General features: G+C 40.4%; 1 protein-coding gene across 1 annotated transcript in view; it reads left to right on the forward strand.

Annotated features, from left to right (window-relative positions):
• Nucleotides 1-18,400, forward strand: part of RIT2 (Ras like without CAAX 2) — a 201,488-nt gene that overhangs the window by 42,754 nt on the left and 140,334 nt on the right. Inside the window, exon 2 of the mRNA XM_005151731.2 lies at nt 14,378-14,434. Within this exon, the coding sequence (XP_005151788.1) occupies nt 14,378-14,434 (57 nt within the window). The remainder of the gene's footprint in view (nt 1-14,377; nt 14,435-18,400) is intronic.

The raw sequence follows: 18,400 nt of genomic DNA on the forward strand, positions 1-18,400 counted from the left end.
AAAACTGAAAAGCCTCCCCCTTTCCTGACCTTATGGGAATCCTTTTAATACAGTAGAAAAGACATTAGGAACTCATGTTTGGTATAAGCGATAGTGTGTCAGATTTGACTTCACTGCAGTGTTGCCTAATTAGCTGAGAAACATCTCTTGAGATTTGACAAGAAAAATATGTTTAGTTCAAAATCATGTTGGTGGTGAAGAACACTTTTCAACTCATATAATGCAAATTATGCAGTATTTAGCTCCACTGAGATAAATAACTCCACTAAGATAAATATAAATTTAAATATATGAATAGGAAATAAATTTTTGAGGATAACATTCTGGGAATAACAAAATGTCTTTGACTTATTATATTTTTATTGGGATTTTAGCAATATCCTGGTGTCAGTTTTGTAGCTATAGAACTAACTTCAGAAATGTTTCAGTTTTTCTAGTCTATTTCTTTTAAATATGATTTCAACATCATTATTATTTCTGGAAAAGAATATGTCAGGTATCAAAATAATGAGTCAAAGGATTTCTGAGCAAAAGGCAATATTTTAGATTTTTGTTATATTTTTGAATTGACAGAGAAAGCTAACATATTAGTTACACTAATAAACAGAAATTTTGAAAAACATCATGGATGAGATGAAAAAATATCTGCAAATCATATGATTCATAGTAGAATTGTAAATATAGGTAATATGCTATGAAATATTTAACAGTAAAATCAACAAATCAGTTCTGTACTATGGATAATGCTTATACCATCAATGCAAAGCAGTAAGTTCATAATTATTTGGTTTATATTCCTCTATTGAATATCATCAAAATGAATTTTCTCTCCATTAAGAATTTAATTTCCATAAAAGGTCACTGAGCAACAGGAAAGAAGTTCATTATTTTAATTATCGACTCTGTTAAAAAAGACCAGGATTTTGGAGAGAGACATAGAATCACAGAATCATAGAATAGTTAAGGTTGGAAAGAAACTTAAGATCATCTAGTTCCAAACTCCCTGCCATGGGCGGGGACAAGTCACTCTAAATCATGCCCAAGGCTTTGTCCAATTGCGCTTTAAACACCGCTAGGGATAGAGCATCCACAACTTCCTTGGGCAACCCATTCCAGTGTTTCACAACCCTAACAGTAAAGAACGTCTTCCTTATACCCAATCCAAACTTCCCATGATTAAGTTTTAACTCGTTACCCCTTGTCTCATCACGACAGTCCTTAGTGAAGAATCCCTCCCCAGCATCCCTATAGCCCCCTTCAGATACTGGAAGGCTGCTATGAGGTCTCCACGCAGCCTTCTCCAGGCTGAACAGCCCAACATTCTCAGCCTATCTTCATACAGGAGGTGCACCAGCCCCCGGTAGACCTGGCCTTCCAAATTGAGTCCTATATTCTAGATACCCAAACCCCTGACTATGGCACCACAGTTCTAACCATTTATTAACCTGGCCAATCCTCCTATCCTTTCTTGGGGCCTCACTTGTATCCTGAGAACTAATGAAATCAAAGTCTGAGCTCCCAAGACATATTAAGGATGAGGGGGTCATTAAGAACAGCCAACACGGCTTTATGAGGGGGAAGTCATGTTTGACCAACCTTACAGACTTCTATGAGGAAGTGACTAGGTGGAGGGATGATGGTAGAGCGGTAGATGTGGTTTTTCCTTACTTCAGTAAGGCATTTGATACTGTCTCCCACAGCATCCTCAGAGATAAGCTAAGGAAGTGCGGTCTTGATGACCAGGTAGTGAGGTGGATCAAGAACTGTTTGAAAGGAAGAAGGCAGAGAGTTGTGGTCAATGGGGCAGAATCTAGCTGAAGGTCTGTGACTAGAGATGTTCCTCAGGGGTCGGTGCTGGGACCAGTGCTGTTTAATAATTTCATCAATGACCTGTGTGAGTGAGCTGAGTGTACCCTCAGCAAGTTCACTGATGACACTAAATTGAGAGGAGTGGCTGACACACCAGAAGGCTGTGTTGCCATTCAGCGAGACCTGGAGAGGCTGGAGAGTTGGGCGGGGAGAAACTTGATGAAATTCAACAAGGGCAAGTGTAGAGTCTTGCATGTAGGGAAGAAGAAGCCCATGTACCAGTGCAGGTTGAGGGTTGACCTGCTGGAAAGGAGTGAAGGGGAAAGGGCCCTGGTTGTCCTGGTGAATAGGAGGATGACCATGAGCCAGCAATGTGCTCTTGTGGCCAAGAAGGCATAAGGCATCCTAGGGTGCGTTAGAAAGGGTGTGGTTAGTAGGTCAAAAGATGTTCTCCTCCCCCCTCTACTCTGCCTTGGTGAGGCCGCATCTGGAATATTGCGTCCAGTTCTGGGCCCCTCAGTTCAAGAAGGACAGGGAAGGACAGTTCAAAGAGTCCAGCGCAGAGCCACAAAGATGATGAAGGGAGTGGAACACCTCCCTTATGAGGAGAGGCTGAGGGAGCTGTGTCTCTTTAGCTTGGAGAAGAGCAGACTGAGGGCTGACCTCATCAGTGTTTACAAATATGTAAAGGGTGGGTGTCAGGATGATGGAGTTAGGCTTTTTTTCAGTGATATCCAGTGATAGGACAAGGGGCAATGGGTGTAAACTGGAGCATAGGAGGTTCCATGTGAACATCAGGAAGAACTTCTTTACTGTGAGAGTGACAGAGCACTGGAACAGGTTGCGCAGGGGGGTTGTGGAGTCTCCTACGTTGGAGGATATGCAAGGTGTGCCTGGACAAGTTCCTTTGTGGTGTAGTCTAAGTTTCTCTGCTCATGCAAGGGGGTTGGACTAGATGATCTTTTGACATCTCTTCCAACCCTTGGGATTCTGTAAGCACCTCCCCCAAGGCTCTGTAGTCCTTCTTTGTGTTCTCCATTCTACTGCTCTGTATACCACTACCCCCCACATGGATCACTAGAAGTGGGTAATAGTCAGTTGGGCCAAAAACTTTTACTTCCTCTAGGTAGTCAAGTTCGAGTGTCTTGTTGACTCTCCAGCAGGGCCATGGCCAACCCCAACGGGCCTGATCTGTGGACCTCACTAAACCATCTGGTCTGTAGTAGGAATGGACGGTGTGTGCAATGGGCAGGGACTAAATCAATGTGAGCTTATGACCCGCACCTACTGGGAATTCCTTGTTCACAGGGAAGTATTGCAGTCCCCTATACCCATCATGAATGGAGTTCATTGGGTTACCTGCGCCTGCTGGCGGAGGGTAGGCCCAAGCTGATCTAGTCAGTGTAGCATGTGTGTGGCCCTGGACATCTAAGGGCAACACAGACCTGTTATTGCTCAATCTTGGGTGGCTGAATGCCACTTGTCCCTCTAAGAAGTTGGACGCTGACCACTTGGGTGTCACGTAACTAGTTAGCATGCCATTCAGAATTATCAGAATTAACCAGACAAATCACTCCACCAATGAAGAACAGCCATGCAGCACCACCCATGGAATCGATAAAGAGCTCTCAATCTGTCAATCCTGTCCATGTCCGGGCCGGGTGAGGTTTTCTGTGTTGTAACATAGACCGTTATTGTTCAGATCAGCAAGGACAGATAGGCACATAAACCCTGCTAAGTTGAAGGGACTTGGGTGCCTTCACTGTCTGTGAACCTGGATGTTACCCTCTGCTCCACTGTAACTGGTATATTGAAAAACCATTGCATTTGTAACAGCAACAACAACAACAAAAAGCTAGGCTGTGTTTTAACCCTGAATAAGACGTCTGTGGGGGATTAAATGAAAGAGTTGTAAGTGCCATCAATTGATATGTCATCAGTTTTCCGGACCACAGGTTTAAAGTACAGAAAAGTTGGTGCCACATTACAGAATACTATTCTCCCACTCTCAAGAAAATACAGTTGCTGCACTGCCAGTTCATCACTGCTTGATGTATGGGGTATAACTTCTCATGGAAGGTATCACAGGAACTAACCCCTAGTTTATGTTAGGAAACCTACAAACAATGTCAATTTACCACTTCCTGAAACAGCAATATACCAAGTCAGAGCATATCAAGTTATCATTACATGGAAATATGTCAGCAGCTAAAGAAAAAAGGAGGGAGACATAATTGGTAGTTGCTGAGAGGTTTCTTTCCATGGATTTAAATGATTTTATCCTTTCTTTAAAGTCTTCTTCACAGTGAGCTAAATATGCTTGAGACTGGTAACTGCAAGGGCTCACTTATAAAAATCCCTACCCTGTATTTTTCTCATTTGCTGTAGTTCCTTTGTAAAATTAGGATGTTTATCCAGTGACTTTAATTGAAATATGTCTATTTTCAAGGTAGACTGTATTGTTCTCAGAAGTAATATATGAAGATTGAGTCTTTCTAGTTTTATTTAATGTACTCTGGTTTAAAAATCACATTATATTAGAGTCTGGTTTAGAACCTTTATATGTCATTATGTTTTGGATTGCTCACTAATGGAAGACTGAAGTTTTACCACTGGATTTTCTCTCTGAAGTACAGTAGAAGACACATTATTTTATCTCACTGATTTTAACTTGATGGAAGAAGCACAGTGGGAAAATGTGCTAATAGCAGCATTTACCAGAAGTAATTTCTGTTTATTAATGCATCTTGTCAGGGCATATAAGCTAAGCGAGGTATGGACTGTTCAGTATTTTCATGGGAGACCTTTCTGGTAGAGGTCGGGGATACACTATGGGAGAAATGGTGCATAAGTGGTAGCAATGTACCTTGTCATTATAGTTAATTTATATCACATTATGATGACGTCTCTTATATGGGGAATAAATACAACTCTTGTCTGCTTCCTTGATTCTTTAAGCACTGAAAAGAGTTTTAACATGAATTTTACAATGCAGTCCGTTCTGCTTTCCTCTATTACACCAGGACCTGAGTATTGATGTAGGTATTAATGTTAGTCAGAATTTTTAAGTACAACCATTTCACAGTAGAATTATGCTTATTCAGAGGACATGGAACCTTTCGGCAATGAGAACACATTTACTGGAGGTTCATTGAGAGTTTTTCAAGCCCAGGATGAATTCTTCTGAAATTTCTCTTTTTGTCCTTCAGTCCCTGCTGAAAAGCTGTTACCAGTACCTAGTAATTGTCTTTTTGTTCTACTGATCACACTTTAAAGAGAAATAGTGGTAACTCATATCTTGGTATCTAATGCTTTTGAGAAAAAGCAGCTGAGAGATACTCTGAGATTAGTGATTTTTAATTATTAATTCAAGTTGTTTCCAAAAAACAAAGCAGGTACAAAACTGTATGAACAAGTCTTTCTCTTGTTCTGTAGAAAGAACATGACTATCTCTCTTACTTCAATTACTATAGATGTTAAAGTTTATTTTGCTTTGTTTTTACCTTGAAACTTACTTCAGCATGCTTCCCATGTAGTTTTGTGTGTTACGCTTTTTTAAAAAAAAAGGAAATGCAGCTTGACAACTGCTTCAGTGAAGGAATTGTTCCTAATATCCAGTCTAAACATCCCCTGGAGCAGCCCGAGGCCATTACCCCTTGTCCTACCTCTTTTCACGTAGGAGAAGAGCCCAGCCCCCTCCTGGCTCCATCCTCCTTTCAGGCAGTTGTAGGGAGCGATAAGGTCTCCCCTGAGCCTTCTCTTCTCCAGACTAAACCCTCCAGGTCCCTCAGCCGTTTCTCATCACACTTGTGCTCCAGGTCCTGCACCAGCTCCATTGCTCCTCTCTGGACACCCTCTAGCACCTCAATGTCTCTCTTGTAGTGAGCAGCCCAGAGCTGAACACAGGATTCGAGGTGCAGCCTCATGAGTACCCAGTGCAGGAGGACAACCACTGCCCTGGGCCTGCTACCACACTGGTGTCAATACAGGCCAAGATGCCGTTGGCATATTTGGTCACATAGGCACAAGCTGCTCATGTTCAGCTCCATCAGTCAGCACCCCCGGGTCTTTTTCCATGAGCGTCTTTCCAGACACTCTTCCCTAGGCCTGGAGCAGTGCATGGGGTTGTTGTGGCCCAAGTGTAGGACCCGACACTTTACTTTGTTGGACCTTGTACCACTGACAACAGCCCATTGATTCAGCCTGTCCAGATCCCACTGCAGAGCCTCCAGCAGATCAATACCCTGTCTAATAAGACAGACTTAATATAAATGTCTTTTGGCTTTTAAGACTGTGCCTTCTGATACTTACTACTCTTTACTGTGGCCTTCAGCTTCGACAGGTGAACAGAACACATTTCAGCAAAAAGCAGTATAAAAAGCAATGCTGTATCAGTGGCCTACTTATCCAATATATTGCCGTAGAGCAAGCATCTGCATTTTACTAGTATACCGGAATTAACTCAACACAGAAATAAAATTTGGCTTGCCTTCATTTCATAGCCAAAGCTCAATAAGTAATGCACTGTAACACCTAAAAAGGTAATAATTGCTGCTCACTGTCTTTGCTGCATTCCTTCTTGAAATGGCATGGTAAAGCTCTCATCCTGTTTCTTACAGGGAATAGCAGTGTAAAAAATGGTTGCACTGGATTAGAACAAAGGTGCCTTTAGGCTGGTATCCTATTAGTAAATCTAACTGGTAGTGGTTGCTTTGGGAAGAATATATGAACAAAGTAAAAAATACAAATACTTCTGCTTGAATGTCTTTATATCCTCCAGCAGTATGAAGAGTATCTTATCATGGAGTGAGATTGTTGAGTTTATTAGAATGAGTTTTAAAAAAATCCAAGTGTTAATCCAGCAATACACTTTGCCATTTACCATGACATAGAACAATCATAGAGTCAAGCCTACTCAGTTTGCAAAACTATTTTATTGCCAGATATTATTGCCTTGTATCTGTATTTAGGTTCCCTGTACTCTTAAAATTTCATAAAATTCTGCAATAACATGCAATAGACATCATTCTTATTATTTGTCTCTTTGACCAAAGGAGATACTCCTCATAAATTCATCTTATTCCTTCTGTAGACAGAATGTTCAGCCACTCTGAATGTTCAGTGATCAGATGTAACACAACGCATTGTGAAATGAGTAATCTCATTTATTTCAGCATGAGGCAGGTCATTCACATGCTCTTCCAGATAAGGGTTTTGGTCTCTCATCTACTCAAGTTAGCTACACGTCATCATAGAAGACTGCTGTTTTGGGTGACCTTCTCTCCACTGACATCAACAAAACTCTCACACCTTTGACCTTGTATGTACTGTTTGATTATTTTGGTTCACACTTATGTGAAGTACTTAAATGTAACAACATCATTTTATCGTTCTGATTCCTTTCATTTTGGTTCAAGTCACTGCTGCTGTCAGTTATTTCTTCTAAAATGTACTGTGGTGCAAATGCAGCATACATATAGAAAGATAATACCAATAAGCAGAAGAAATATACTGTGTACTCAAATCACATTGACCTTGTGACCTGGAAAGTTGTCATCCGATACAAATATCTACAGTTTTGTCAGACTTCTCAGTAAGGAGTAGGAGAAAAGATAATAGTGTAGTATCTCAGAAGTGCAACACATCTTGCTCAAAACAGCAAGATGGGCTGGCTTTGACTGCATGGATTGTCCTCAACATAAAAATGACATGGAACTGTTGGAACAAGTCCAAAGGAGGGCCGCGAGGATGATCAGGGGGCTGAAGCAACTTCTGTATAAAGACAGGCTGAGAAAGTTGGGGCTGGAGAAGGGAAGGCTGCGTGGAGACCTCATAGCAGCCTTCAAATATCTGAAGGGGGCCTATAGGGATGCCAGGGAGAGACTCGTCATTAGGGACTGTAGTGATAGGACAAGGGGTAACGGGTTAAATCTTAAACAGGGGAAGTTTAGAATGGATATAAGGAAGAAGTTCTTTACTGTTAGGGTTGTGAGACACTGGAATGGGTTGCCCAAGGAAGTTGTGAATGCTCCATCCTTGACGGTGTTCATGCCCAGGCTGGACAGAGCTTTGGGTGGTAGGGTTTAGTGTGAGGTGTCCCTGCCCACTGCAGGGAGTTTGGAACTAGATGATCTTAAGCTCCTTTCCAACCCTAACCATTCTATGATTCTATGTTTGTATATGAAGATCTCTCAGATCCCCTCCCCTAAACAAGTGTATTGTAAGCACAGGATCATTTAAGTTATCCCTCGTTATTACAAAGCAGTTTCTTATATGGTAACTTACCCCCAGAAAGCAAGAAGTTCTTTACAAAATGTTTGAGATCAAAATCATGCAGTATTTTAGGAAAGGAAACATTAATTTCCATCAGTGATATTTTTTTAAGACCTGATTATAGATACTATCTATTTTACAATGTCATATATTAATGTTATCCCCAGCTGAAACTGAGAATACAGAAGAAATTCTCAAAAAAGCCTCCGTGTCAGGATTCAAGGCAGTCCTTTCACATAGAAAGCATCTTAAATTCAAAGAGGTTTCTTGCATCTTCCATCCATGTTTGAATTATATTTCAGAAAATCCCTCATCTGGTGGCTAGAAATATTTTCTCATTTGTAGCCTGAACTTGTCCATAGCTAGCATCCCCCTTTTATTTCACAGCAAAATTTCCATTTAACTTTAATAGCTTTTGTTATTCTTGGTGTTTTACCTTGATTTATGAAACTTTCATAAACTGAACATATACAAAATCTTCCTCAGATTGTATTTAGATTTTTTCCAGCTTTTCCTGCCCCTTTCCCCCTTAAGATATTCTGGCATTATTGGTGTTTCCAGCTACTCAAAATTATTGTATTAATGCAAGTCAGAGAGTGGATAAGATTTTGGAAAAAACTTGCTGTCTTCACCTCTTGCTGTTCATCATGTATATGTTTGTGCATTGGCATTACAAAGTCTATTTGATAAGATTCGGTAGGTAGAAGAATGATTGCAGATTACTTTTTACTTGACAAGTCAATCTAAAAATCCAAGAATGAGCTCTGAAAAGAGTTGCTTGTAAGGATGTTTTGTCATTTTTCCAAGCCAGTGCAACAGAAGTCAACATTCCAATTTTTGGGCATGAACATTTGAAAAGATCATACATTTTAGATAATACCTAGGGTCTTTGGGGTTTGAAACCATCAGAAAGATCAGAACTGTTAAAACTATCCAGTATTTCAGAGGTAAAATAGTAGTGATAAAATGGCTGTCTGGTTGCTGAAATAGTCTGACTTTGATATGGTAACATTTTTACATATTCATATACATACAAACACTTTATCAGAAGAATAAAATCAGGCATCTTCTTACAAAGATATTTGATTTTACAGATTGATAGAGATAAGGATGTAATTTAAACTTTTAATGTATTTGTTGCTTTTTCTCTTTTGTACCAGTCTTTTCCTATGAACATGTTATACTGTTCTTAGACTCTGTGACTTCTTTGCTACCTTCTCTATGCTAATGAGATGTATGTGCTTCCTTCTTTTCTCATGAACCCCATCAACTAATCTGTAAAACCACTGACTTCATTATACTATATTATTTTTAAGTCCATCTTCTGTGCTGGTACATTCAAAACCTCAATGTTTATAAGAATAGAAGTTAACGATCCACTGGAATAGTGAATCTATACTAAATTGAATCATCCATATGGAATCACAGATCCCTGAGTTGCAACTACTGTGTTCATTTTGTGATGGGGGTAAAGATTCTTTTGGAAACAGGGGAGTATGAATATGTGGAATTTCTTGGCAGAATAAAGAGGGATAGGAAGCTCAGGACAAGATATGGCTACTCACAACATACTCTCTGGCCTTGAAAAATAGTTACAGGACTGTTTTCAAAGTTGTTGGTATAAATCAAATTCAGAACAAATGAGAAGGACAGTAAGATTCTACTCTAACTTTTCTCAAAACTGTATGGGTATGTAAGCATTTTCTCTATTGGCCTGTGGGCCTGTACAAACACATACATTATAAAAAGTTGATACCTTCTATACATGAAATTTAATATTGTTGCACTGATAAAAAGAGTGCTTCAGAATAAAAATATAACCTCAGCTCTTTCCTAAGCAAGGTATTTCCTACTGGGAGGCAAAAAGAAATATTAGAAAGGGAGTAGAAATTATATTGAAAGTAGCAGACAAGACTTAAGTTTATTATTCAAATAAAACGTACATTTCAGTGTCAGCATAGGTATCATGAATACCTTTAATAGTTAATGAACATTGGATAAGCATGATTGGAAACAACTGAAAATTAAATGCAAGGTCTGAAATATATTTTTTTATTTTTAAAACACAAGAGAATTTAAAGTTACGTAGTTGCTCATGTATATCAGGCCTACATTTATTCAACTGAGGCAATCTGCATTCGATTAGCCATAGATGACTATAAAGAAGATACTATTCATCTGAAAAAATGATTCTTTTACGTATCATAGTTGCCATGTGATGTGTATGTCCCATGGAAATTGAATGATCTTCATGGTGTTATACAATATTCATTAAAAAATTTCAGGCAACTTGCAATTCAAAATATTTCACAATATCTGCTATAGATCAAAAGGTTTTGTTTGGTTTAATTTTTTACTGTTTTTTTACTGATTCTGCTTTTACATGTATTTATTCAAATACCTTTTTTATCCATTTATTCTGTTTTAATACCCTTCTTTAAACCCACATTTTGATGCAGTGCTTTGTGTGTGGCATGAAGTTTAAATTCCCAGATTTATACATCTATAAAAATTTGAAGCAGTATTATTTGGATTTCCAAAGGAAAATGGTCACAATAATAGCTGATGATGGTTTGCATTTGTTAGTTGGGAGTGTTAATTTGCATAGAAGAAAGGGTAATGGGTAAGGAAAAGAGGAGAAAGCAGGAAGAATATTTTCATGAAGCAGTGTGGAATACCCATACCATTTTGGTACTAGTTTCAAAAAATAATTTGCTCTGGAAAATTACTGCTGATGAAGAAGACATTATATTCCACTGAGGCTTCTGTCCTGCTGGGGAGCCCAGACAAAGCTTGTTATAAACAGGTCTAATTTCCAAGGCTTCAGCTGTGTGGTTTCATACCATAGCTCATTCTTTTGCTCTGGGAAGTGTTCCATTAGCTTCCAACTATCAGTCAGAACTAGTTTCTGTATGTCAAGGAGCCAAGACTGGAATATCTGGTAAATCTAGACACAATTGCTGTTATACCTCAGATCTAATGTTCTGAGACTTCATTGTCCTCCATTCTAGTGGAATAAGGGGTCTGTTATTTGAAGCCCAAAGTTAATTATCCTGTTCCCTTAGAGGAGGTGGCCTGTTAGCCTGCTCTGAAAATGCTTGCTGCAGTAATGTGCAATAGGATTTAACAGAAAATGCAAATTCTTGTTTCAAAGCACACATAGATGGGTTGCAATTTCCACCTCTTATAGAATCATAGAATAGTTAGGGTTGGAAAGGACCTCAGGATCATCTAGTTCCAACCCCCCTGCCATGGGCAGGGACACCTCACACTAAACCATATCACCCAAGGCTTCATCCAACCTGGTCTTGAACACTGCAAGGGATGGAGCATTCACAACCTCCCTGGGAAACCCATTCCAGTACCTCACCACCCTAACAGGAAAGAACTTCCTTATATCCAATCTGAACCTCTGCTGTTTAAGTTTCAACCCGTTACCCCTTGTCCTATCACTACAGTCCCTAATGAATAGTCCCTCCCCAGCATCCCTATAGCCCCCTTCAGATACTGGAAGACTGCTATGAGGTCTCCACACAGCCTTCTCTTCTCCAGGCTGAACAGACCCAACTTTCTAAGCTTGTCTTCATATAGGAGGTGCTCCAGTCCCCTGATCATCCTCGTGGCCCTCCTCTGGACTTGTTCTAACAGTTCCATGTCCTTTTTATGTTGATGACACCAGAACTACACACAATATTATACGCCAGTTTCCTTATTTTATGTTGTAATTCAGTGATTTAAAAGATCAGTGTAGCTCAATTCCTTCTGTCTGAGGAAAAAGCCATAACCTGTTTTGGTTATGTTGCCAATTTAATTAGATGGTGCATGTGGTGACAAGCACCAAAGAGGTTCCTTATGCTTTTGATTAGGAGGAGCTGTTAAAAAAGTTGTGGCACAAAATGCACGCAAAAAGGTTTTATTCACCATTTCCCTGGCCAGCTGACTGTGTTTTCAGGCATTATGTAGAAGTACTTCTCTGAACATTGTTCACAGATTCTGTACCTCTCCAGAGTAACTTTATGTATAACCAAGTCAGCCCATGTAGAGCTGTGGACTGAGGCTACAATCAGTTTGTATTGCTGCACTCAACATTACAAGATAAGTTCCTATTCTGATCTTCCCCGAAAGTACTTTTTGCAGCCTTGTTAAAGTTTTGATACTGCATATTCACACACATGGTGTAGTTCATAAGATATTAATTTTACATGTCCTAGTGGCTAACATTTGCCCCTTACAGTAGAAAGTCAGTATGATGCTTCCAAATAATTTTAGTCCTCTTAGAGCCTGTGGATTTGATGAGAGTATGAACGATGTTTTGACCTATGATTTGGGGTTGTCTTAGGAGACAGGAAAAATACCATGAGCTCTGGGTGTCCTCTGAGAATTTCTGTTTCAGTTGTGACAACAGACTCTGTGATGCTGGCATAGCTCCAAAAGGAAACAGAATTAGCTTAGAAACAGAGTAGCTTGCTTTAAAAAAAAAATACTTAGCAATAAAAAGCAGCAGGTAGTGAAACAAATCAAACTCATTTGTGGTACAGGCCCTCGGAAAGCTCATAATTTGTGGGCATAAACCATATGAAGAGTAGCTCTGCTAGCTGCCTTTACTTAGAGGAAACAAGGCAGATCACATTAGTCATCAATTTATTCTTCATAAACCACTAACAGTTATCAGATGGAGGTGCCTAAAAATTTGTTGTGATTAAAAAACAAGGTGTCCTGAAAACGAAAGTGTCCAAACATACACAGTACTTAAAAGTAGTGCAACTGATAACAGATAACAAATAACAGACACAGAAGACAGGAGTGTCACTAGATGTAGATTTATTCTTCTGTAGTATGTATGGACTGAATGAGCTTCTTTTACACAGTTACCCTCTCTTGAGTTACTATGAATTTATAATGCTGCCTCTTAACATTTATATTTGTCTGCACTAAAGATGTAATAATTTATTAACATGGTAGTAAATGTTTAATACTCCTTGCCTGTATTATTTTGTAAAACTATCACTTTAACCCCTTGATTATGGAAAATATAAGGAGGACAAACATGAAACTAAAACAGGGCTGGTTTAAATATGTGTATATTTGTATGCAAAATTTAGAAGTCACACTTCTTGTTCATAACTTCTGCTACTGAAGGTAACTGAGATGTTTAAGACATAGGGCAGAATCTCATGTTCAATTTAAGGTGTTGTGACTGGTAGTTATCATTCAGGTAGGATACTTCTTAAACAACCATCCATATAGCAGCTAAAGAGGCATTTTAATGCAGGCATTAAGAAAAACCAAACACACAAAAAAACTATAAAAAATTAATATAGGGGAATTGGTTTAAAAATCAAGCACTACTAAAAAAAAATGTAAATTTTTTCCCCCTCTTTTTTTCACCTACTGTTCAATTGTAATTCACCTATTTCACTTCTGAAGGACTTTTCACAGTACTCATTCTTAGGCAGATAACTTATCTTTTCAGGTGAGATTTAAATTCCTGAAGAAAAAAAAAACAAAGGTAGCATAACTTCCCATGTTGTTCTGGTAACATGGTATTACTGAGACCGCTGAATACCCCAGCCTGCTTTCATGCTTATTCAGAATCCAGGAACTTTAAATGTCAAACTGGAAACTTGTGGTTGGTCAGTGTATGGATGCTTCTGGTTTTCTGTATAAATTGGGATGTCACTTCCAGAATACCAGCTGTTCTAAATTATGCAAAGCAACTTTCTGAAGACTTGTGTAACTTTCCTAAAAATCTGGAAAATAGGTACTACTCAGTCATAAACCAGTCTGTTCAGAAGAAACTAAGTTCTAGATGGTTACCAAATTATTTGTCTGATACAGCAAGTTTTATGAGTAGGGTATTCCTAAAATTCCTAAAAACATCAAATCAGATTCTGCAGTTAGTGGCATTTTGCAACATCATGAAAACTTTTACAAATAACCTTTGTAAATTATTTTCTGTGTTTTATTCGCAGTAATTTCAATATGTGTACAAAATCAGCTTAAAGCATTTATCAAGTTTTAAAAAGATGAACCATTTTAATACAATTGATATAAAACATTTTAAAAAGAAACTAAAATAAACCAAAAAAATTAATTAATATTTTTCCATCTATCAGTTCTTAGTTACCACTGTAATACCAATGTGTTCTTGCAGCTGTAGACATAAAAAAGGCTTTTGACTTAACTTCTAAGCTGATATTTGGATGAGTGAATTCTCAGCTTGTTATTCTCCCTGTTGTAATTTAAAGACAGTAATATAATTCTTTTTTCTTCCTTCTCTCTTTCTCTTTTCCAGCAATGACAATGCAGTTCATAAGTCATCGGTTCCCTGACTATCATGATCCTACCATAGGTGAGTAGAGATTATTCTTGTCCCTGCCCATGGCAGGGGGGTTGGAACTAGATGATGTTAAGGTCCTTTCCAACCCTAACTATTCTATGATTCTATGATTCTCTTCTTCATCCCTTTCAATCTCTTTGCCTATTTGAGATTGCCTTATATGAGAAGTTCCTCCTAAATAACATTAGATAGAAACAAGATCTGTAAACTTTAATCCTTAAGTTTGTGGTAACAATGACATTGTTTCATGGTTGCATTATACCATAGTTACTTCTACCTGCAATGTTTTGTACAAAATCTCTTCCAACAGATTTGTGGCTTCATGCTCTATAGCTACTTTTTCCATGCACTTATGATCACATAGTACAAACCAAAAAGGTTACAAGATAGAAAATAATATTTCAAATATTAAAATAATATAAAAACTCCAGTCTGAAATGTGTTTTTTTGAAAGTTCTGTTATTTTAGTACTGTTTTTAATTATTAAACTCTCAGTTAACCTTTTCAAGAAAAATCAAGTGGCTATTGTTATATGGGATATAGCCTTAGAGGGCAGAGTGGGCCCAAGGTTGATATTCAAGGATCACCTGCTACAACCTCAGGAGTGTTGTGTGCTGACTAGAAGGAAACGCAGCAGAAGGGCCAGGAGACCTCCATGAAAAGCTAATAGAAAAGGTAACAATATATGAAGTATGATGAAATCTGGGGACAGTCTCCCAAGGATCAGTATGGAAATATTTCTTGGGCATGAATGGATTGGAATGTGAAAGCCAAAGTACTGCTTGAGTTGAAACTTTTGAGAGATATAAAAAACAAGGAGAGGTTTCTACAGGCACACTGGTAACTAATTGAAGGCCTGGAAGAATGTAGGGCTGCTGCTGAGTGGCATGATGATGAGGAACATGGAAAGGACTAACACTCTTAGGACTTTATCCCAGCCTTTACAGACAAGCTGTGTTTAGTAGAGGAGGATCAACAAGGGTCAAGCAAGTAAAACTGGGTGTAAACAAGTTAACGAAATTGTGTCAGGAAGCTTGGGTCAATTGCTCAGCTGAGGAGCTTGAAAGAGGACCCCTTCAACACCTGAGCAGAGGGAAGCTCAGTGTCCAGGATCCTCAACTCAGAGCAGTGGGAGCCACCGATGGAGCCTCAAGGGCTGCTGCTCGACCCAACCAGGAGACGGCAGCTCAGCTGACATGAGCAGGGACTCACAGAAGGCGGAGCCAGGAGAAGCGGCAGCAGCTCTGATTGCTTAAAAACCTGCCCCAGGGAATGTGAGCGACTAGGGTGGATCGAGGCAGTCTGTGTGGGATGATGACCACTCGCCTTATGACCAGGGTGCGGTTTGGGAGCTCTGTTCTGGCTGCCGCGGCAGTGGGCAACGCAGGCACCCAGACAGAGCCAATGAGAGGGGAGGCTGCAGTGCAGAGCTCAGAGTGTAGAGAGTGCCTGCACTGGTCTGGTGAGGGGAGGGTGCACAATGGGCAGGGCTGCACTGGGTGTGTCCTGGTGGAGGTACTCCTGTAGCAGGGGTTGAGCTGCAGGACACTGTCAATAGGCTAAAAGATGTCAGGGAAGCTGAGAGGAAGGAGGACTGTTTGCTCCAGGCCCAGCCTGTGCAGGGGCCGTTGCAGCTCATGGAGGAAAGACAGAGGCCATTAACTCAGGAAGTTGGGAAATAGTAACAGAAAAAAAAACAACAAAAAATGGAGGAAGAGGTCAACTAAAAGCAAGAGGCTTTCTCCTAAATCTGTTGTCCCTACCCAGTACCACTTTGCTGTCCTGACAGGGGCTAATGAGGAAACACACCATGAAGAATCGGCTGATGCACTGGTAAAGAAGATCACTACTGGACCTGCCAGAAAAAAAAATGAGTCGTAGTAGTGGGGGACTCTACTTTGAAAGGCACAGAGGCACTGTTGTGGTTTAAGCCCAGGCAGCAACTCAGCCACGCAGCCCACTCCCGCACTCCCCGCCCCGCTTCCTCCCTCCACTCCCAGAGGAACGGGGAGGAGAATCGAAAGAGCGTAAACCTCACAGGCTAAGATAAGAACAATCCAGTAAGTAAGGTATAACACAAACCAATACTGCTGCCACCGATAATAATAATAAGAGAAATAACAAGGGAAGAGAATACAAATGTGCACCACCTGAAAAATAACAAGGGAAGAGAATACAAATGCTCACCACCTGCCGACCGATACCCAGCCCAACCCCAGCAGTGAACTAGCCCTTCCAGGTAACTGCCCCCAGTTCTACATCCCAGGGATGACATGCTGTGTTATGGAATACCTCTTTGGCTAATTTGGTCAGGTGTCTTTTTATGGCTTTCTCCCAGCTTCCCCTCCTCCCTTGAAGAGCATGCAACATAGAAAGCCCTTGGTCAGACTAAACATTATTAAGCAGCAACTAAAAACATTGTTAACAGTGTTGTTCCCAGGCTGAAAGTCAAAAACACAGCACTGCACCAAATACTAAAAAAGATAAAAATTACTGCTACTGCTGAACCCAGGACAGGCACCCATCTGTTGGCCTGACCCAGTCTCAACGGAGGTGTTTGCCTACCAGGGGCACATGTCAGGGATATTGCAGAGAGCCTGTCTGGTCTCGTAAGTCCCAATGACTATTACCCACTGCTAGTGATCCATGTGCATGTTTGGAATATAGACATCATCAGCCTGGAGGACATAAAGAGGAACTACAAAGCCCTGGGAGAGGTGGTTAGGGGACCTGGGAGATGTGGTTTTAGTCAATTCTTTAGGATAAAGGGGAGGAAATTAAAAAGGCTAGGAGGACTGGACAGCTGAATAAATGGTTAGAACTGTGGTGTCATAGTCAGGGGTTTGGGTATCTAGAATATGGGACTCAATTTGGAAGGCCAGGCTACTGGGGGCTGGTGGAACTGGTTTGACAACAAAGGGAAAGAGTGTTTGTGGTAGGAGGCTTGCCAGGCTGGTCAAGAAAGCTTTAAACAAGATGTGTTGTGGGAGGGAGCCATCATTCCATCCCAACACACCCAGTCAGTTTCCAGCATCTATAATAAATGCTTGGAGCAATGTAAAGATATTCCAGACACTCCAGCCAATGAGCCAGCTTCATTTGGAACTCTGCTCAGATGCCTCTAAACAAACGCCTTTAGCATGGGGAACAAAAAGAGGAATTAGAGATGCGTGCACATCTACAAGGGTATGATATAATAGGCACCACAGAAACATGGTGGAATGGCTCCTATGACTTGAAGGGCTGGAATGGAAGGTTACAGGCTTTTTAGAAAAGACAGGCCCAGTAGGAGAGGAGGGGGAGTTGCCCTTTATGTTAGGGATAGGCTGGAGAGTATGAATCCTGTCTGGGGACAGGTGAGCAGTTAACAGAAACTTCATGGGTTAGGGTTAAGGGGAAAACAGTGATGGGAGACATTACTGTGGGTATCTGTTACAGACTGCCTGATCAAGAGGAACCTGTGGATGAAGCACTCTACAGACAGATAAGAACAACTTCACACTCACAGGCTCTTGTTCTCATGGGGGACTTCAACCACCCTGGTATCTGTTGGAGGAACGGTACGGCCCAGCACAGGCAATCAATGAGGTTCCTCAATTGTGTGGAAGACAACTTCCTTCTGCAAGTAATAGAGGAGCCAACAAGGAGAGGTGCTGTGCTTGACCTTGTGCTCACAAACAGGGAAGGGCTCGTTGGAAATGTGACACTCCAGGGCAGCCTTGGTTGCAGCGATCATGAGATGGTTGAATTTGAGAAGAGCAAGCTCACTGCTCTGGACTTCAAGAGAGCAGAGTTTGGCCTCTCCAGGAACCTGCTTAGTAAGGTTCCATGTGATATAGCTCTGGATGGCAGAGAGGCCCAAGACTCTTGGTTAATATTCAAGGATCACTTGCTACAAGCTCAGGAGTGTTGCATCCTGACTAGAAGGAAGTGCAGCAGGTGGGCCAAGAGACCTCCTTGAATGGATAAGAAGCTGCT

Source organism: Melopsittacus undulatus, chromosome Z, assembly GCF_012275295.1.
Source record: "Melopsittacus undulatus isolate bMelUnd1 chromosome Z, bMelUnd1.mat.Z, whole genome shotgun sequence".
NCBI classification, from domain to species: domain Eukaryota; kingdom Metazoa; phylum Chordata; class Aves; order Psittaciformes; family Psittaculidae; genus Melopsittacus; species Melopsittacus undulatus.